The sequence below is a fragment of the Lepus europaeus genome, chromosome 7, assembly GCF_033115175.1.
Source record: "Lepus europaeus isolate LE1 chromosome 7, mLepTim1.pri, whole genome shotgun sequence".
NCBI classification, from domain to species: Eukaryota; Metazoa; Chordata; class Mammalia; order Lagomorpha; family Leporidae; genus Lepus; species Lepus europaeus.
The window spans coordinates 16,396,257-16,418,503 of record NC_084833.1 but is presented as its reverse complement, the minus strand read 5'-3'; the positions used below and the strand labels follow the sequence as shown (position 1 = coordinate 16,418,503).

General features: G+C 37.1%; 2 protein-coding genes across 2 annotated transcripts; both read left to right on the top strand.

Annotated features, from left to right (window-relative positions):
• Nucleotides 1-7,252: 7,252 nt before the first annotated feature.
• Nucleotides 7,253-8,188, top strand: LOC133764309 (olfactory receptor 4C15-like). The gene has a single exon (XM_062197981.1). It carries the CDS (start codon nucleotides 7,253-7,255, stop codon nucleotides 8,186-8,188), a length of 936 nt encoding a protein of 311 aa, XP_062053965.1.
• An 11,445-nt stretch (nucleotides 8,189-19,633) lies between these two features.
• LOC133764308 (olfactory receptor 4C15) lies at nucleotides 19,634-20,596 on the top strand. The gene has a single exon (XM_062197979.1). The coding sequence runs from the start codon at nucleotides 19,661-19,663 to the stop codon at nucleotides 20,594-20,596; it is 936 nt and encodes a 311-aa protein (XP_062053963.1). The 5' UTR covers nucleotides 19,634-19,660.
• The last annotated feature ends 1,651 nt before the right edge of the window (nucleotides 20,597-22,247 follow it).

Below are 22,247 nucleotides of genomic sequence, written 5' to 3'. Positions count from 1 at the left end.
ATGGCATAAACTGGTTACATAAACTTTATAGCTTTTAGAGTCTTCATTTTCAGTGAGGATCACATTACCAAGTTTAAATGATGTAAAAACAAATAAAATAATACCTGTGGTCCTATATGATGACACTTGATGCAATTAAACGCCCCAAAACAACTGCTTATTAGTTGAGTCAAAATCCTTTTCTCAGGATGAGATGGTATTACTTTAATTTTAACACAGTTAGACCTATCTTCAGATTTTTCATGCTCAAGTTAAATATGAATAACCATGAAATGCAGCAAATGCATAGCATAATTTTTCTTTTCTTTTCTTTCTTTTTTTTTTTTTTTTTTTGACAGGCAGAGTGGACAGTGAGAGAGAGACAGAGAGAAAGGTCTTCCTTTTGCCGTTGGTTCACTCTCTAATGGCCGCCGCGGTAGCGTGCTGCGGCCGGCGCACCGCACTGATCCGATGGCAGGAGCCAGGGGCTTCCTCCTGGTCTCCCATGGGGTGCAGGGCCCAAGCACTTGGGCCATCCTCCACTGCACTCCCTGGCCACAGCAGAGAGCTGGCCTGGAAGAGGGGCAACCGGGACAGGATCGGTGCCCCGACCGGGACTAGAACCCGGTGTGCCGGCGCCGCAAGGCGGAGGATTAGCCTAGTGAGCCGCGGTGCCGGACTATAATTTTTATTTTCTAATAGCATGTTATTTGTTCTTTATAAGTATATTCTTTTGTACCATTTATCATCTAATACTTTCCCATTATGATATATCAGGCTTACACAAAATTTCCCGAGACTACATAAACAACATTAGTGTAGAAGCCTGATAAATTCAAGTGCTCTGTACTATTTATAGTTATTTGTAAAGCATTGACTATGTCCACAGCAATATACTAAAGGGCATAGGGAAGAAAGAAAAATACAAGTTACAGAGTTAATTCATTTTATTCAAGGTAGGTCCACAGAATGTTCCCTAAGTTTATTTTTTTATGAATACCATTATGTTCTTGACTCAAAATTGTTCAGAAAAATGTAAATGAATGAAACTGTAGACTGCTTTAGTGTTTGCTCCTATACTTGCTCTATAATTTAATCTATATCATTGATACAACAAAAACAACGACAGCAAAGAGGATTCTGGCATCCATCAAAAACACCAGTGAAAATACAGAAAGTTAACTTTTTTTTACAAATTCTAGAAACAGAGTCTTAAGGTTGGGACATTCAGGGAAATGAGCAGAGCATCATTAAGGTGATGCAGCAGAATCTGAAAGCTGAACAGAACACAATTTCCAGGTGGTTGGGGATAGGAAAATGGTTAGCCAGACAGATAAGAAATAAAAGTATTATTTCTGGATAAAAATCCTTGATCTAAAATGATGGGTTTAGGGAATTTATAGGAAGGTGATTTCAAATAGAATTTTTAATAGTTTAAAATTGTGTTTTTTGTATATTAGTTACAATTGTGCAAATGAATTAGCCTCACACCTCACAACCTTTCTCTGAACTTTACGGTTGATAGAAAATACTGCATTGTGTGTTGAAATGTATGTTTCATTTTATTATTTTTAATGTCTTTTAGTTTTAAATTATTTTAACAGATTCACTATAGTTCATAGGTGCAATATTAAGAATATAATGAGATTGCATCCTCTCTCTCCTTCTCTCCCTTCCATCCTCCTTTTCAAACTATTTTTTTAGCTTTTGAGATAATATCTTTTAAATTTACATTACAGCAAGAAGACTTAATGCTTCACCAAATCAGAAGTTTAACAAGTTAAAAACAAAAACGTCCTAATTCCGTGGGAGTATAGACAATAGTTATAAACAATAATTGAATGCAAAAAAGCATATTTCACTAATATACAGTAAATTTTAAAATAATCATTGATCATTAAAACTATGGTAGTATAACATTCTTAACCAATGATTTGACAAAGGTATAAAACACAGTTTTACAAAAGTATATTTTTAGCAATACTGAAACACACAGGAATTTCTTTTTTCTTTGTGTTTTTTATTTCTTTGTTTGTTTGTTTGTTTGTTTTTAATTTTAGTTCCTGCATATAAAGGAGAACATGCAGTGTTTGTCTTTCTGTGTCTGGCTTGTTTCATTAAACATGATGTTCATTTTAAATATTATGATTGTAAGGGATCTATATACCCAATAAAAGGTTTATCTTATTTTACAAGGTCTTCTTATTAACAAACAATACTTGCTACCATTATGGCTCCACCCATTCTACCGTGGAACAGACATAGTTACCCTTGTTCAAGCTGCTTGCCTCAATGAGAGTCCAATAGATGGTTCTTAGGATGTGTTTTGCAAAGTTTTTTTTTTTATAAAGATTTATTTATTCACTTGAGAGGCAGAGTTACAGACAGAGAGAAGGAGACAGGGAGAGAGGTCTTCCACTTTCTGACTCACTCCCCGAAAAGCCAAATGGCTGTAAAACTGGGCCAATCCGAAGCCAGGAGCCTAGAGCTTATTCTAGGTCTCTCACACAGTGTAGGATCCCAAACACTTGGGTTGTCTTCCATTGTGTTCCCAAGCCATCAGCAAAGAGCTGAATTGGAAGTGAAGCAGCTGGGACTCCAACCACCACCCATTTGGGCTTCCAGCACTGCAGGCAGATGCTTAACCTTCTACGTCACAGTGCCAGCCCCGCAAAGGATAATTTTTTTAAAAAAAGGATATAAAACATTAATGTCAGTGTTTTTTTTTTAACTTCTTCATGCTTTGCAATATCTAGCAAGTATTATTCTAAGTTCAGGTAGATTAAGTTTTTAAACACAGGTATGGGATGGACTATGTGGTATTTATATTTCCATGTCTGGCTTATTTCACTTTTATAAGGATCTCCTGTTTCATTCATTTTTGTTGGAAATGTAAGGATTTTATCCATTCTGTGGCTGAATAATGTTTCATTGTGTGTTTGTGCTTCATGTGTGTTTATTTTCTTTCTTCATTCATCAGTCAGTGGACATCCAGGTTAATTTCACATCTTAATTATTATGAGTAGTGTTGTACTGAACACTCAGCTCACTAAGCTACATAAACTCTGCCTAAAAATGTTGATATTAATATTATATAACATTTAAAAATTATATTTTTCAAAAGACATCTTATGACTTATTTGATGCTATGAGTCAGGCAGTTGAACTAGCATTACTCTATGTTATAATATAAGCGATAGAATCATATTGGTTTGTTCATTGACACAGAGTTATTAGATGATGAAGCTGGGACTCTAACTTGTTGGTGTCTGAAATTGAACAATTTATTTTTCTTTTTAATTAATTGTATTTGGGATAATAAATTAGAAGAAAATATTCCTAGGATAGGTTAGAGAGTGCCTTCATACTGCTTATTTTAGGTTTCCTCAATATTCTCATTTTACACTGCCATGGATATATATGTTAGTTTTATGAAATAATCATGGATAGATTACTGTTAACTAAACAGCATATTTTATTTATGTTTTACTAAATTTGTCTTGTTTTAGGATTCAGTACTATATCAAGGGACTTCATGTTGTGCAATTACCTTTTAAATGATTTAAAGTCATGAATTGTTTGATTATAAATCATGAGGACACTATAGTCACTCTCCGCTCTCAAATATTTAACATGAATTTGGAAAATTTCTTTTATTTGAAAAATAAAGCACTAGTTTATTTACATCTAGTGAGCATTTTAATTATAAATTGTAGTGCTCTGAGAACACATCAGAGAAAAGAAGTGTGGAGAGATAAGAATTATTTAATTATAAGATTAATATAAAGCTTTTTTTTTCTTTTCATTCCCCACCCAATTTAGCTGTCAATACCTATGAAGCTACCTGAAATGGGAGCAGATACATGTGAGTCTGAGAGCCATGATAATTTACTTAGGGATTACTAAAGGTACTACTGTGCATTTAAATAATATTATTTCAGTATTGTGAGCACTCATAGTAGTTTTTCATTTCTAAGAAATAAAAGAGATAAGTGAAAATATTTACTAGCTTTTGTTGACATAAAGCAGGAGTGAGAGTAAAAACACCATCATGTCTGTTAGGTGCCGATGGCCCAGGGAGCTTCTTCTCCCTGCTCATGGCCAGTCTTCTGTGCCTCTTGCTGTGTCAGTATTTGAGCATATGGTATCTGAACCCACAGGAACCCAAAAATAGATAATCTTTTTTTAAAAAAGAGTTACTTATTTATTCATTTATATGTATGTATATATAGATATTCACACACACACACACACACATACATGCACAAAGGGTTGGTGCTATGGTAGTTGAGTCGCTACCATACACGTTGGACACCTGCTTGAAGTCCTTGGCTCCTGGCTTCAGCCTAGCTCAGTCTGGGGTTTGGTTGGCATTTCAAGAGTGAACCAGCAGATAGAAATGTCTCTCCCTATCTCACTGTCACTCTGTCTTTCAAACTAGAAAAATAATTAAATTAAAGATGAATTTATTTTGGTGCAAAACATTTATAAATCCTTGCATAGTTTGTCCATAATATACATTTTTAAAAATATTTATTTATTTATTTGAAAGGCAGAGTTACAGAGAACAGAGGCAAAGAGAGAGAGAGAGAGAGAGAGAGAGAGAGAGAGATGTCTTCCATCTGCTGGTTCACTCCCCAGATGGCCTCAACGGCCGGAGCTGTTCCAATCTGAAGCCAGAAGCCAGGAGCTTCCTTTGGGTCTCCTATGCAGGTGCAGGGCCCCAAGGACTTGGGCCATCTTCCATTGCTTTCCCAGGCCATAGCAGAGAGCTGGATTGGAAATGGAGCTGCTGGGACTCAAACCCGTGCCCATATGAGATGCCAGCACTGCAGGCAGCAGATTTACCTGCTATACCACAGTACTGGCCCCCATAATATATATTTCTCTAACCCTTTTTAAAGTGCCAGTGTGTGGGGGTCGGTGCTTTGGTGTAGCGGGTTAACACCCTGGCCTGCAGCCCTGGCATCTCATATGGAAGACCTCTCTCTCTCTCTCTCTCTCTCTCTCTCTCTCTCTCCCTTTCTCTGTAACTCTTTCTTCCAAATAAATAAAAATAAATCTTTTTTTAAAAAGTGCCAGTGTTTGTGTGTGTGTGTGTGTATATATATATATATATATATATATATATATATATATACACATACACATATACAGATGAGAAGTAATTATCTGAATGACTCCTGGAAAAGTTTTGGCTGGCGACAGGCTTTTCAAGTGAGTAAACAGTACCCCCACCAACATTTGGCAAGCTTCCTATATCATGAACAATATTTTTAAAACTTCAAATTTGATCCTCATCATAATCCTGGGAGATGAGCAGGAAAATTATATATCTCTGCTTTATACTACATCAAGTTCATTTGTCATTATGGTTTGTGCCTGATCACATTGTGCCACATTATATAAATAATAGGCAAATAATAAATCCTCCAATCTCTGGCTTATGTCCAACCTGTTGCTTCCCTCCCTTTTATGTTTTTATTTATTTTTATTTTTTTATTTTTTGACAGGCAGAGTGGACAGTGAGAGAGAGAGAGAGAAAGGTCTTCCTTTGCCGTTGGTTCATCCTCCAATGGCGGCTGTGGCCGGCGCATCTCGCTGATCCGAAGCCAGGAGCCAGGTGCTTCTCCTGGTCTCCCATGCGGGTGCAGGGCCCAAGCACTTGGGCCATCCTCCACTGCCTTCCCGGGCCATAGCAGAGAGCTGGCCTGGAAGATGGGCAACCGGGATAGAATCCGGCACCCCGACCGGGACTAGAACCCGGTGTGCCGGCGCCGCAAGGCGGAGGATTAGCCTGTTAAGCCAGAGTTAAGCTCCTTCCTTTTATTTTGAAAAGATTTTTATTTATTTATTTGAGAGGTAGAATTACAGGCAATGAGAAGGAGAGACAGAGAGAAAAGTTTTCTATCCACTGGTTCATTCCCCAGATGGCTGCGAAGGTCTGAGCTTCACTGATCAGAAGCCAGGAGCTTTTTCTGGGCCTCTCACATGGGTGCAGGGGCCCAAGTGCCTAGGCCATCTTCTATTGCTTTCCCAGGCCGTAGCAGAGAGGAGCTGGATTGGAAGAGAAGTAGCCAGGACTAGAACTGGCGCTCATATTGGATACTGACACCTCAGGTGGAAGCTTAACCTACTGTGCCACAGCGTCAACCACTTCCTCCCTTTCTTAAGTGGTTATTGCCAACTTGCATATTGATGTAGAAGGGCTATCACCTTCTGAACCTACACCATTTTCTCTGTTTCCTTCACCAGGTGCTGCATACATTCATGACCAAAGGAGTCTGAGTCTTTAACCTTCCCCAGTGGATGGAGATTGCAGAAAGGCCATCCATGCTCTGAAGTTACTGCTGGTGAAGCAAAACCCTACTCCTGTCCCTGTGGGCTTAGTGGGAGGACCTGGGTGTTGGAGCCAGAGACTGATAAAATCCTAGATCAAATGTGTGTTGTTTGATTAAACTTAATCTGTTTAAGAGTGAGTTTCAAGCAATACAATAGGGATAATAAGACAAAACAATTTACTGGGCAGTAGGTCCTGAGCAATTGCTTTCCTATCATTATTTTCTTTTGCCACCATTTCAACACTCTTGAGATAGGCATTGTTATCTTCATGTTCTCATCTTAAAATTATGATGGTGAATATTTATTATGCATTAATTATGGAGTACAGCAGTTTTCCATAGATTTTTCTGTTTTATCAAGAATGAGTTAAATCACTTAAAGATGCAAATCAGTTTAGTAATTTAATTAAATATTTACAGGATAGCTACTATTTTGACTTCCCTTTGGAATACATGTAACTTCTTCTATTTGTAGATACTGCAGTCTTCTGATCAGTAATCACATTCTCTTCAACCTATCCAATATTGTACTAAGGAAAGCCAGCTATTATATATTAGAGTCCAAACATCCTTAAAAATGTTGAATGTGCTCAGATATTTACTCCTGGAAGCTGTCAGGATGACAGCTGACATTGATGTTTAAAATTATTTGGCATATTTATCACATATGCCTGCTTCTGGTCCTCCATATAGAACTCTAGCTATTTCAGATTATTAGATAATTCATCTCTACCTTAATTCTGCTTGACCTCCCATGAATTTGTGTGTGTGTGTGTGTTCAGTGGAATAGAAGCCCACAAGTTATATTTGTACATTTGAGCAGGAACTTATTGATGACATAATACTACAAACTAGTGTGATGCAAAATTTTATTTATCACAATTGCAGATCTGCATGATCACTGTGGTAGTTCTCAACTATTTTTTTAAATCATGGAAAACCAAAGTTTTGTTACTGAGTTTGTCCTCCTGGGGCTTTCACAGAACCCAGATATTCAGAAAATAATATTTGTAGTATTCTTGTTTGTCTACATTGTGACTATTGGGAGCAACATGCTAATTGTGGTGAGTATCAGCAGCAGCCCTGCACTGCTGGGGTCCCCCATGTACTTTTTCTTGGCTTTCCTGTCTTTCCTGGATGCCTGCTTCTCCACTGCCATGGCCCCAAAGATGATTGTGGACTCCCTCTATGAGAGGAAAACCATCTCCTTTGAAGGCTGCATGACACAGCTCTTTGCCGAACATTTCTTTGGTGGCGTGGAAGTGATCGTCCTCACGGCCATGGCCTATGACCGCTATGTGGCCATTTGTAAGCCCTTGCACTACTCTTCTATCATGAACTGGAGGCTCTGCAGCATTCTGATGGGGGTGGCTTGGACAGGGGGATTCTTGCATTCCATCATCCAAATCCTTTTCACTCTCCAGCTGCCCTTTTGTGGTCCCAATGTCATTGACCATTTCCTATGTGACTTGTACCCATTACTGAAGCTTGCCTGCACTGATACTCACATCTTTGGCTTTTTGGTGGTTGCTAACAGTGGATCTATTTGCATTATTATCTTATTTTTGTTGCTTGTGTCCTATAGCATTATCTTGTTTTCTCTAAGAAACCGTAGTTCTGAAGGAAGACGGAAAGCTCTGTCCACCTGTGGATCTCATGTCACTGTTGTGGTTTTGTTCTTTGTCCCATGTATATTTATATATGCAAGACCTCCATCTGCTTTCTCCTTTGACAAAATGATTTCAATATTTTACACCACTGTAACTCCATTACTCAACCCTTTAATCTACACTTTTAGGAATAAGGAAGTGAAAAATGCAATGAGGAAATTATGGAACAGATTGGTGGTAGTTTCTGATGAAAAATAAAATATTAAATGTTCAAAATGTGTAACGTTTATAGTACAGAAACTAAATATCTATGATAAGTACTTTAGGGGAGGTATATTTTCTGGAAAGAAGTAAAATAATGTAAAAAATTAATGTGTGAGTCAGAAAATGTTTTCACTTGGAAATCACAACTGAACTCTGAGTTGTCAACTTTGAATCCTCATAGATTAATTCAATAGAGTTGAATGTTATTTTAATTTAGACCCTTGTAATTTAAAAAGCAATGTCATGGCAAACTACCTATCACACTGCTTTCCATTCACAACACTCTTTGCAAAAAACGTTGTTGTTTTTCAACATTATTTCATGAGGGAAAACTCAACAAATTAGGTATAGAAGTAACGTATCCCAAAATAATAAATGCTATAAATAAGCAACCAACAACCGGTATCATATGGAATGGGTAAAAGCTGAAAGAATTTTCTTAAACTCTGAAATAAGAAAAGGATGCCATTCTTCTTTCACTATTCTTCTTCAATATAGTATTGGAAGCATTAGCAAAAATAATTAAGAGTAAGAAAAAAACAAATGGCATTCAAACTGGAAAGGAAAAGTCAGAACATCCATGTTCACAGATGAATTTTTTTTTTTATTTTTTAAAAATATTTATTTATTCTTTTGAAAGGCAGAGTTACAGAGAGGCAGTCAGAGAGAGGAATCTTCAATCCACTGGTTCACTTCCCAAATGGCTGTAACTACCAGAGCTGGGCAAATTGAAACCAGGAGCCAGGAGCTTCTTCTCGGTTTCCTACATGGGTGTAGTTGCCCAAGCACTCTGGCAAGCTTCTATGCTTTCCCAGCCATAGCAGAGAGCTGAATGGAAAGTGGAGCAGCCAGGACTTGAACTGTACCCATATGGGACGCTGGCGTTGCAGATTGGGGCTTTAATCCACAGCAGCACAGCACGGCTCCCAGATAATATAGTTTTACACATGGAAAAAACCTAAACACTTCCTGGAAGAAGGTGTACAATTAATAAATCAATTCAGTAAAGTTTAGGACACAAAATCAATATTCAAATACATCAGTTTTTATTCTAGCAATGATCTCACTGAAAGGGAAATCAAGAAACTAATCTCATTAAGAAAAGAGATAAATTATTTAGGAATAAATTTAACCGATGAAGTGAGAGATTGTTAGAATGAAAATTACAAAAAACTAATGCAAAGAATCATTGAGGAGAAAAAATGAAAAATAGTCCATGTTCATAAATTGTAAAATTTAATATTGTTAAAATGTTTATGCTACTCAAAGAAATCTACAGTTTCAATGTAATTTTCATAAAAATATCTATGATGTTATTTACAGAATTAGAAAAAAAATCCTAAAATCATAAAATTCAAATGGAACCACAAAAGAGTAGCCAAAGTGAGAAAAAAAATAGAGATGGGGATATCACAATACTTGACTTTAGAAATACTACAAGCCTACAGTAATTAAAACATTGCTGTACCAGCATTAAAACTGTTACATGTTTCAATGCAACAGAATAGAGAACCCAGAAAGAATCCATTCCATAAAGCCAAATGAATTTTGATGAAGGTCACAAAAATATACATAGGGGAGAGGATACTATTTTCAATGTCCAAACTTGTTATGCACCTATAGAAAAATGAAACTAGATTCCTACCTCACACCACATACAAAAATCAATTAAGATGGGTCAAAGACAGAAATATGAGACCTGAAACCATAAAACCTGCTGGAAGAAAATACAGGAGAAACACTTCAAGATGATGATGTCAGCAGTGTTATTTTGGATCAGACCTGAAAAGTGAAGATAATAAAAGCAAAACTTTTATAGACAAGTGGGTTTATATAAAACTCAGTAGATTCTGCTTAACAAAGGAAATAATCAGCAGACTTAAGAGATATCCAAAGAGCAGGAGATAAATATATTTTCAAATTACTTGTTGACAAAAAATTAATAGCCAAATTATATAAGGAACTAAAAAATTAACAACAACAACAAAAGAGCCAATTTAGTTAACAAATGGGCAAAGGGCCTAAATAGATACCTATCAAAAATAGAAATACAAATAGTCAACTGATATATGAAAATACTCAATATCATTAGGTATCCAGAAAATCAAAACCACAATGAGATACTGCCTCATTTGTATTAGAATGGCTATCACCACAAAAGACAACAGGTAACAAGTGTTGATTAGGATAATAGAAAGGGAAACTCTTTTACACGGTGGGGTGAATGTGAATTAGTATTCAAAAACAAAAACAGTATAGAATTCTGTACAAAACCTGAAATACCCAAATGCCAATTGTTGGGTCTATATCTAAATTGCATGACATCATAATATTAAAAAAAGTTCTCTGCAGCACCACTTTTATTCATAATAGCCAAGATAGGGGATCAACTAAGGTATCTATCTACAGATGAGCAGATAAAGAAAATTTGGTATATATCCACAATAAAATACTATTCAGTCATAAAATAAATGAGATCTCCTCACTTGAAGCAAAATGGATGAACTGGAGGACACCTATTAAGTGAGTAAGGCAGACACAGAAAGACAAATACTGTGTTTTCTCCTTCACAAATGGAAGGCAAAAGTCTCAGACTGAACACAGAATTGTAGGTATTGGAGGTTGAATGTGGTGCCGAGGGATACGAGGTGGTGGTTTACGGGTACAAAATCAGATGGAAGGAATAGGTTCCTGATGTTACATAGATGGGACTGTAGCTCACAATATCCTGATTGGATCAGAACACATTGTACACATATACTAAAATGTCCCACTGTACCCATGATATATACCATTATTGGTGATAATTTCTTTAGAAAAGTAAAACTCTTGTGGATGGAAAAATGTATTTTAGATATTTGGAGATGAAACTAACACAAACTATTGAAATTCAAAAATGGTTCTGTGTAGGTGACTTCAGTGGCAGGACAATCAAGGCTTAGAAGGGCAGAGCAGAGCATCCTCATAGCTGCAAGAGTGGTTCCTGAATCACAAGACTCTACAATTTAAGGTGAGTGGATTACCATCTACCACAGAATGTGAGTGACTTCTTGAAGTTTTTTGAGTTATAGAATCTATTTTTTTAAAGATTTTATTTGTTTACTTGAAAGAGTTACAGAGAGGCAGAGGCAGAGAGAAAGGTCTTCCATATGCTGGCTCACTCTCCAGCTCGTGGCAATGGCTGGAGCTGAAGCCAGGAGCCACTACACTGCGAAAAATATTTAAAAGGCAAGGAGCGTCCCAAAAGGCTCTCTGCCTCTGATTTGCTGCTGGTGATAAGCTATGGCTAGGAGCTCAAGGAGCTTGCTGCACGTGATTTTTGGCCTGCTCTCTGCTTGGTATGGACGCTACCCTAGTTTCCAGATTTTTTCTTCTCTTTGAACTAAAGCCCTCACTTTCCTATACACGTTTTGCACTAAATAAAAGTCTAAAATGTACCATGCTGCCTTGTTTATTGATGCCAGTATTTAGAATTCTTCTCTAAATATTAGGCAAGAACCCCTTCGAGCTAATTAATATTGGGGATTTAATAATAAGCATATGTTGATATCGTATGGCACCCCAAATTCCCGTAGAATATGTGGCATCCCAGATGGCGCTTCTGGGGAAATTTAAGGGACCACATTTCTGTATACATTTTAGGGGGTCATCTCCGATACCAATTGCACATGACACTGTCTTAATAATTTTACAATACCTTTTCTAGTGAAATCATTATTATTTCTATGTGACACTAAAGAGGCAAGATTCTTGCAAAAATCTTGAGGTGACTTTGCACATCCTTGAGCATCAACTGTTTTCAGGAATATATAGTAGTTTCCTAATGAATCAAAAAATGAATTTTTTTTTTGACAGGCAGAGTTAGACTGAGAGGGAGAGAGAGACAGAGAAAGGTTTTCCTTCCATGCAAATTTAAATAAGAGATAAAGAATTATACTACTGTTCTATAAAACTGTGGTGCACTTGGGAAGACAGTGGGAAAATAAGGGAAATTGTCTTCACTGCCTATTTGACGGGATGTGTCAAAGATGGTGTTTTAAGGAATCACAATTTCATAAAGACACTGGTTTTCTGTAGAAGTCACTGACTGGATGACGAATCACCAGGTGTGTATTTGGGTTATGAAAACTTCCATTCAGATTAGAAAAGTTTCCATACTGAATGAGGTATCAGTAAACATTCCATGTTCTCCAGTGTGGAATGTGGCCATCACAACCAGTGGCTTTACTCCCCGAGCACAATTCTCACCCCAATAAATTTTAATCAAAGGTGCTTCCATGTTATAACGTCTGCTAATTTTGTACTTAGTAATGAAGACAAGTCTACATTTCATAACCTTGCTTCCATGATGTTCAGAAAGGACAACTTACTTTTCTACTATGAATTGGAGTCTGGCTAACTCATGTGGATCTTCAGTTCTCCTTAGGAAGTGTTTCCTTCTAATTTCCATTAAATATGCATTTCACTTCTCTTCCCATAGTGTCTTCTCTGATTTTCAAATCTCTGGATCCTAATTGTTTTCACAGCCAAAGGTACACTTAGTTTATATTTCCTCTTATATTGTGCTATATGTATTCAAGATATTATGTACTTTTTATTTATGATTTTATTAAAGACATTTGAAGCTGTCATACCTAACTCTTGATCATCATGACAAAAGGTAGTTTGTCTCACAGTGTCATTGCAATTCCTCTCCTCACCAAAGGAACTTAACATTTTAAAACAGTTGCAAAAGTTTATTATGACTAAATTAAAAATATGATTTAGTACTTTTGAAAATTGAAAAATTCATTTTTGAAAGCCAGTATTGATAATCATAATGTAGGAAACGCTTCCATTAGCACACAGTGCATAGACACATCTTTAATATGCTTTGTATATATGTGGTTATTTAAGCTGCATAGTAATCTTAAAAGGTATATTTTCCTTTTAATTTTTACAATGGCATACTTTCAATTTTCTTTTTAATCATAAGCTTAAACCTCCACTAAATACAGAAACAAGAAAAGGAGGAGGGAGAATGGGAATGAGGGAGGGATGGGTGGTAGGGTGGGAAGTATCATTATTCTCTTTAAACTATTTATGAAATACATGAAATTTGTTCCCTTTAAATAAATATAAAGACAAAATGCAAATTTTTATTATGTGTATTTCACATGTGAATATCAGGGATTTTATTTAACGTGAGACTACTGGTGGGCAACTGGGTGGGATTTGAGTCCTGGTGCTATGGCTCCAGATTTTACACTGGATTGCTGTGCTAACATGCCTCTCATCTCTGGTTTTGTTTACATTTCATAGAATGTGGGAAGGAGTCCACCTATGACAATTACACTATAGTTGATCTTTTTATATACTTTTAAATTTTTTTCTAGCAATCCTATCCTGTCTATTGGTATAGTCTTGGAAGACATTGCATTCTAGAAATGCAACAGTTATGGCCCTAATGAGTTCAAGGGAAGATGTGGGTGGAACTATGTAGTTCTACACTTATGCTATAAAACTATACAAAGGTATTTGGCATGTCCAAGAAAATAATTATTGCTTAAATTTTTTGTCTATTAGAGCTGGTGCTGTGGCGCAGCAGGTTAAAGGCCTGGCCTGAAGCGCCGGCATCCCATATAGGCACCGGTTGAGTCCTGGCTGCTCCTCTTCCAATCCAGCTCTCTGCGATGGTCTGGGAAAGCAGTACAAGATGGCCCAAGTCCTTGGGCCCCGGCACCCACGTGGGAGACCTGGAAGAAGCTCCTGGCTCCTGGCTTCAGATGGGCACAGCTCCGGCTGTTGCGGCCACCTGGGGAGTGAACCAGCTGATGGAAGACCTCTCTCTCTGTCTATACTTCTCTCTATAACTCTGTCTCAAAGAAATAAAATAAATCTTTAAAAAAATTTAAAGAAATTTTGTTTGCATATTCTGATTATCACATTTGCGTCTGAGATCATGATCAAGCAAATGTCAATGTGAAAATCACTGGAAGCCAGATTCATGGGCAGCCTTATAAATGACACAACCTGATGAGTAATGATGTAAAACAGAGTAAAATAAATGGTCATTAGGACATCCAGAGGCATTAGTTCAATACCATCGGTTTCTTCAAAGAACAAGAAGACTTGGTTCTCGGACCTGAAAAGGAAAGAGATGCCTGGACATGCAGAAAAGTCTTCAAGTGCCTTTAGCAGACAGTGAGCAAGTGCGTACACTCCTCTCTGTGCACATCCCCCTCAGACGATCAGCACACTGGCACTGGCTCCAGGATTTTGTGCACCTGTTAGTGGTATTGTTTATTATTTTCTTTGAAACTGATTATACAAATATCATTTGTGCAAACAATATTTGTCTTGTTTGGAACATCTTAGTAGAAACCCTGGTTTTAGAAGCAATTCTGTGTTAATAGTCACATACCCTGGCTCCCACACTGGGAAAACAAGTTCTCCCAGAAATTGATAAACTAATTCTAAATGTGGCTGTTTTGAATATTATTATTGATATTAAAATATGGGAAGAAATTTGGCCGGCGCCGCGGCTCAATAGGCTAATCCTCTGCCTTGCGGCGCCGGCACACCGGGTTCTAGTCCCGGTTGGAGCGCTGGGTTCTGTCCCGGTTGCCCCTCTTCCAGGCCAGCTCTCTGCCGTGGCCCAGGAGTGCAGTGGAGGATGGCCCAAGTGCTTGGGTCCTGCACCCAATGGGAGACCAGGAGAAGCACCTGGCTCCTGGCTTCAGATCAGTGTGGTGCACTGGCCGCATCACGCCGGCCTGGCGGCCATTGGAGGGTGAACCAACGGCAAAGGAAGACCTTTCTCTCTGTCTCTCTCTCACTGTCCACTCTGCCTGTCAAAAAATAAAAAATAAAAAAAAAATGGGAGGAAATGGAAGACTAGATCTACTTGCTATCAAAACATATCTTAATAATCTGGTTTATAGAATTTTTGCTAAAAATTTTGAATAAATAATTCTAAAGAACATAATAAAGTGTCCATAAAATGAGTCATTGTCTTTCTGTCTCTGGAGCTATGCTACATGTTTTTTAATTTAACAATCAAGGAAGGTGGGGTTATAAATGCATTGGAAAGAATAGAATATTGGAAATGCACTGAATGAGCAAATTGCTATCCCTGTAGCCTCCATTGACATCCATGGCTCTTTCTGTCTTCTTCTCTTTTCTCATTTGAACTTAAAAAATAACTCTATTTTTCCACAACTGTGCGTTTTCCTGTTGGGGTTGAATACACATAAAATGGTAGGAAAAGTTAAAGTTAGCAATGATATTATGAAGTAGTAAGGCTTTTGCATGTTTACTTTCTAATGGGTTTGGATAGTTAAGTCCAACTATTCCCTCAAGCTTCAGTCTCAATACTACCATCCTTTGGTGGAAAGAATCTGCCATATCATCTTTCACAAGGAATTAACAAGGAAAAAAATCCCTTTCCTCTCTAGAAATGAGTTTTTAAATTTTTATGTCATAGAAAATAATCCATGAAAATTTTCTTCTTTTCATATAAAGTATTGTTCTTGAATAAGCATGCTCATTTCTACTTCAATCCAAAATAATCCATGTTTTTGTGGATTGATGCTAGCTTATCCCAGAACTCATGTCTTGCATTTAAGAAGCCCATGGACATTTTCCCCAAATTTTGCAAAGAAAAGACACCATATTCAAACACAATGTGCTCACTGTTCTTTTAATGAATACCAGGCAAATAAAATAATCTTCAAACATAAACCAAGGACAAGTGGGAAAAATTAAATATATATTATATATATATAAATAAATATAAATATGTATTTCAACTTGTTTGGGGACAGGAACTTTTTTTTTTTTGGCCAGATAGAGTTAGAGAGTGAGAGAGAGAGAGAGAGAGAGAGAGAGAAAGGTCTTCTTTCCATTGGTTCACCCCCCAAATGGCTGCTACAGCCGGTGGGCTGCACCGATCTGAAGGCAGGAGCCAGGTGCGTCCTCCTGGTCTCCCATGAAGGTGTAGGGCCCAAGCACTTGGGCCATCCTCTACTGCCTTCCTGGGCCACAGCAGAGAGCTGGACTGGAAGAGGAGCAACTGGGACAGAACCCGGCGCCCCAACTGGGACTAGAACCCAGGCTGTCGGCTCCGCAGGCAGAGGATTAGCCAAGTGAGCCGTTGCGCCGGCCATGGTGACAGAAACTTTTAAGCACTTGAGTAAGTCAAATTATGCAATGAAATATCATGGGAAACCTGACAGATGGAAAATTTCTAAACCCTGGGGGAATCTGAGATTCAAGTCTACAGGTTCATGACCTCTCAGGGAGAACCTCTTTAAATTCTAGTTGGAAATGAAGGCAGAAAATTGAGCTTCATCATTTTTTCTTTCCCAGGGACCATGCTGAGGACAGAATTTGAACATCAGTGGGAAACTTTACATATCTTATCCACTACAGTTGGTCTTCCTCTACGTCTTAGATGTAGAGAAGAATTGGAAACTAAATCCACATTTTGGTCAGCCACTGTTTGTACATCCCTTTCTAAAGAATAAGGAATTGTCCTCACCGGAATCTCCGAGGAAGTCATACATGGTGAGATTTATAATTTATGTTTTCCATTTTGATAAATGATTTAAAATTGTAACAGAGTGCTTAAAAGTGTGTCTGTTGTGGTCAGGTTATTAAGTTTATTGCAGTACATTCTCTATGAATTATAAATGTGTATACATGGACTAGTTATATAAACTTCCTTTCTCTCAACTCCTCATCTTCACTGTAGATTAATTATCAAAGTTAAGTTTGTGAAAGTAAATAAAATAGTACACTTGGAGCTTACCTACAGGAGAGCACACGTTATATCCTAAGTGTCTTGTGAACAGCAGCTGCTGGAACAGAATGTAAGTCAGTCTCTCTCTCTCTCTCTCTCTCTCTCTCTCTCTCTCTCTCTCCTGTCTTTCTTGTTTAGGAGCATCTATTTCTTCAAGTCCAATAAAATTATATCTATCTTCATCTTTTCATTTCAAGTTAAGCCCACATAACAAGTACATATTTTTGCAAGATCATTTTACTTAATCTTTCTGTGACATAACATGTGATTTATGAGAATTGAAAGTCTCACCATGTATTATTTCCTCAAAAATTATTTCTACATGTTCTCATTTATTCCCCAATTATCTCTATATACTGACATTTTAGATTAAAAATGGAATATTCTGAAGTTGTATAATTGATATTTATATAAGAGTTGGGACTAAAAATGTCAATTCTGCTCTGTGTCCCTGGGTGGCTCAGGGACCTTGTTCTTGAGATTAACCCTGATCTTTCTTGCACCTAATAACACTATGTATGTGTATCATCTTATCTGGTTCTCAGAGGAACCCTGTCAATAGGCTATTTTTTCATACCCATTGACAGAAGTGATACCTGAGGACTTTAGAATTTTAAATAAATTGTTCCATGCCACAGATTGTGTAGAGAAATTGGGATTTGAACCCAGGCTGAGGAGTCTGGATTCAAGGTTCTCACTCATTTAATTTCTTTTCCTTTTTCTTGTTTTTTTTTTTTCATAGGCTAAACTGACCACTGCTGGGTCATACATTGGTCTTCTCTACTGTATGATGAATAGTTATTGACTGATGCAACCTTATAGGGTTTATTTCATATACTTGTTTTACGGCTGACAACTTGTGAATGAATGTAGAGTCACAATGTAGACATCAACTGGAAATGAACATAAAGACACAATGGAAGTGGGTGTTTTAAAGTAAGCTAAAGAAGAGATAATAATACAGACAATTGTATTGTTAGCTTTATTAACATCTTAAATTGTTTTGTCAAATATAAGTGATGTTCATGAAATCAAATTATTTTAAATTCTCAGAATAAACTCTGTAATTTTTTTCACCTGTTTTAATATACAGACACATATACATACAGAATACACAAACATATTTTCTTTTTTACTGATACATTTGGGTTATATGTACAGGTGCGGACTCACTAATATTTTGAAGCTGTGTGTGTCTATGGAAAATGATGTCAAGAGTTCGAGTAATTATCTGGATAAATCATGGAAAAGATTTCTGTGAGTAAGAGAATTAGCATTTTAAATGACGAATAACTAAAATTGGCAATGAAATATTATTATGTATAACACTGTCACATTTTTAAATGTTATTCTCATCATAAATCTGAGAGATGAGCAGGTTAACTATATATGAACATCTTTTCTTTTTTAAAGAAGGTTATACAAATTTAAAACATGTATCTTGAGGAGTTGTATTAGATCAGACCATGTCATGTTATGTAAATAATTAGTAAGTAATTGACAACTTTCAAGATTCTGGCTTTTATTTAACACATAATTCTCTTCCTTACCTACATACATGGTTTGTTGCCACCTTTTGTACATCAAAAATTGGTCTGCTAATACTACATCGTTTGCTCTGTTTCCCTCACTAAGATGCCTCATTCAAATATGAACAGGAATCAGAGGCTTTAATTTATATAGGGGAACCTCATCTTAGAAGTTCTTGATTGGAAAGAAATTTCCCACTCTTTCCCCCTTTATCTAGTGGAAAGGATTTGCTGTTAGAGCCATAGTTTCTGTATTAAAGTCACATGTCACTGGGCAGTCATGTAAGACATCAGTTAAGATGCCACACAGCCGGGTGCTTGAATTGGATTCAAGTAATGCACAGGCTGGTATGCATGGATGAAGGCTCAAGTTGCTGGTCTCCTGCCACCCTCAGTTGCCAATAGTGAGGATAATAAAAGTGAGCATGGTTTCCTAAGCTGCCCTGAGGAATTGCCTACCTTGCATTATTGTAAAGTTTTCTTTTCCTTTTAAAATGATGAAGTAAAAATGAAAATCTCATTCTTCCTGCATATTTATATGGGAATTATACAGGTATTTACATTTCTATAGAGTTTATGCTTATATAAATAATAAATCAGTTCATTTAAATGAATCAATTAGTTTAGACTTCTGAAAATTATTTGAGGAGTAGATATCATTTTCATGTACTTCTTGAACTGCATACTATTTATTCTTCTATTTATACATAAGAATGTCTTCAGATCAGGGATGCTTCTTAGTCATGTCTGTGCTATTGCATGACAATGGTAGGCATGATTAGTAAATTAGAGCCTTCTTTTTCTCATAAGTTGCGTGTGGCTTCACAGTACTCCTCAAGTGTTCATTTCAGGAAGTTACAAGTCAGTGATCAATTATGGCACTTGAAATACGATATATATCTTTTCTCTACCATACATCCCTCTGGCATATCGAAATTCTGGTATTTCAAAGTATTCAATAATTTATGTTCCTATCCATTCTGTCTCACCTCCAACTACTATCTTCAAAGAATGTAAGTTCCTTGTCCCAATGGCAACATATGCATAGCATAAGGGGTTATCCAATTTTTGCTGGCTGCAAACTGCTCTGAAACAATTTTTTCTGTATTACAATTTCAGATTCTACATGAACACTATTATAGCTCCTTGGAAATCATGCTAAACCAAAGCTTTGTAACTGAGTTTGTCCTCCTGGGGCTCTCACAGAGTCCTAATGTTCAGAAGATTGTGTTTGTTGTATTTTTGCTTGTCTACATTGCAACAGTTGGGGGCAACATGCTAATTGTAGTGACTGTCATCAGCAGCCCTGCCCTGCTGGGCTCCCCCATGTACTTCTTCTTGGCTTTCCTGTCTTTTCTGGATGCCTGCTTCTCTTCTGTTATCACCCCAAAGATGGTTGTAGACTCTCTCAATGAGAGAAAAACCATCTCCTTTGAAGGTTGCATGACACAGCTCTTTGCCGAACATTTCCTGGCTGGGGTGGAGGTGATCATCCTCACAGCCATGGCCTATGACCGCTATGTGGCCATTTGTAAGCCCTTGCACTACTCTTCTATCATGAACTGGAGGCTCTGCAGCATTCTGATGGGGGTGGCTTGGACAGGGGGATTCTTGCATTCCATCATCCAAATACTTTTCACTTTCCAGCTGCCCTTTTGTGGTCCCAATGTTATCGACCATTTCATGTGTGACTTGTACCCATTACTGAAGCTTGCCTGCACTGATACTCATGTCTTTGGCCTTTTTGTGGTTGCCAACAGTGGATCTATTTGCATTATTATCTTCTCCTTGTTGCTTATGTCCTATGGTGTCATATTGTTCTCACTGAGAAACCATAGTTCTGAAGGGCGATGGAAAGCTCTGTCTACCTGTGGATCTCATGTCACTGTTGTGGTTTTGTTCTTTGTCCCGTGTATATTTATATATGCAAGACCTCCATCTGCTTTCTCTTTTGACAAAATGGTGGCCATATTTTACACAATCCTGACTCCCTTGATCAATCCTTTGATCTACACTTTCAGGAACAAAGAAGTTAAAAATGCCATGAAGAAATTGTGGAACAAATTGGTAGCAGTTTCTGATGAAAACTAAAACATTAACCATGAAAAATGAAAAAAGTTATATGTAAAGAAATCAAAATTGTCAGATAAAATCTTTAAAGGATGTTCTGTGCATGGAAAGAAATAATTTAATGGACAAATATTAAACTTCCTACTTTGTAGATGATCTTTTCATTTTCATATTACTCATCAACTCTAAATTGAAAACTCAGTATCCTTATCTGTATATTAAAGCAATTGAGTGTTTTACTTATTTTTAATTTAACAACCAAAAACAATCATAAAATAGATATTACCTATCAAATGACTTACCATGCACTCCAGGCTAGAAAAAGCAACAAGCAATCTCAAAGCTTTTCAAATCATAAAATTAGTACATTGACCTAATTAATAAGAGAAACACTGGGGCTGAAGAAAGGTAGAGGTCAGGGATTCATTTAAATTGAGATCTAAGTATGGCTATATCCCATAATTCCATTGTTTAAGGAAGATTTATAACTACCTGGTAGAGAATTTGAGCCACTCTTTTGTTTTGTAGGATTTATTTTCTATTTGAAAGGCATAATTAGAGAGAGGGAGTGATACATATGCATTTACAATCAACTTACTCTTGAGAAAGGAGCTAAAATAAATCACCAGAGCAAAGACAGTATCTTCAAAAAATGGTCTTAGGAAAACTGGATCTCAACATGCAGAAGTAGGAAACTAGACTCCTATCTTACACCTTACACAACAATCCACTCAAAATGGATAAAAGATCTAAATCTATGACCCAATGCTATGAAATTGCTAGAGAACATTGGGGAAATTCTGCAAGACATTGATAAAGGCAAAGGCTTTTAATAAAATATACTAGAAGCACAGGCAATCAAAGCCAAAATTGACAAGCAGGATTGTTTCAACCTGAGAAGCTTCTACACTGCCAAAGAAACCCTCAGCAAAGTGAAGAGGCAACCGACGGAATGAGAGAAAATATTTTCAAACTACACAACTGATAAAGGGTACACATCCATATCTATAAAGAGCTCAAGAAATTCAACAACAACAAAACAAGTAATCCAGGTAAGAAATGGGTAAAAGACATGAACAGGCATTTTTCAAAAGAGGAAATTCAAATGGCCAACAGATACTTGAAAAAAAAAATGCTAAGGATCACTAGCCATTAGGGAAATGCAAATCAAAACCACAATGAGCTGTCACCTCACTCCAGTTAGAGGGGCCCTCATGCAGAAGTTAACAAGCAACAAATGTTTGCTAGGATGTGGGGAAAAAGGTACCCTAATCTGTTGGTGGGAAGGTAAACTGGTGCAGCCATTGTTGAAGACAGTATCAAGACATCTCAGAAATCGGAATATAAACCTACCATATGATCCAGCCATCCCACTTTCAGGAACCAAATAAATCAACACATGAGAGGGTTATCTGTACTCCCATGTTCATTGCAGCACAATTCAATCAGAGTTTTAAAATACTTCATGGAGTCATTTTTTTTTTTTTTTTACTTTCTTGCTTTTGTTCAGTTTAGTGGTCTTCTTTGATGCTACCATCTGCAAAATTTTTCTGCCAGAATTTAGAAGCTTGCTCACTACCTCAAAGGTATGATGGGAGTTTAGAGATTTAGTTTAGGGATTTTCTGGGAAGTTGATATAGTGACCCATCTGTTTGTTCCTGTTTTGCAAGGC

What these genes read in the sequence shown, in the direction of transcription:
- LOC133764308 (XM_062197979.1), top strand. Translation starts at nt 19,661, where the DNA reads ATGCTAAACCAAAGCTTTGTAACTGAGTTTGTCCTCCTGGGGCTCTCA.
- LOC133764309 (XM_062197981.1), top strand. Translation starts at nt 7,253, where the DNA reads ATGGAAAACCAAAGTTTTGTTACTGAGTTTGTCCTCCTGGGGCTTTCA.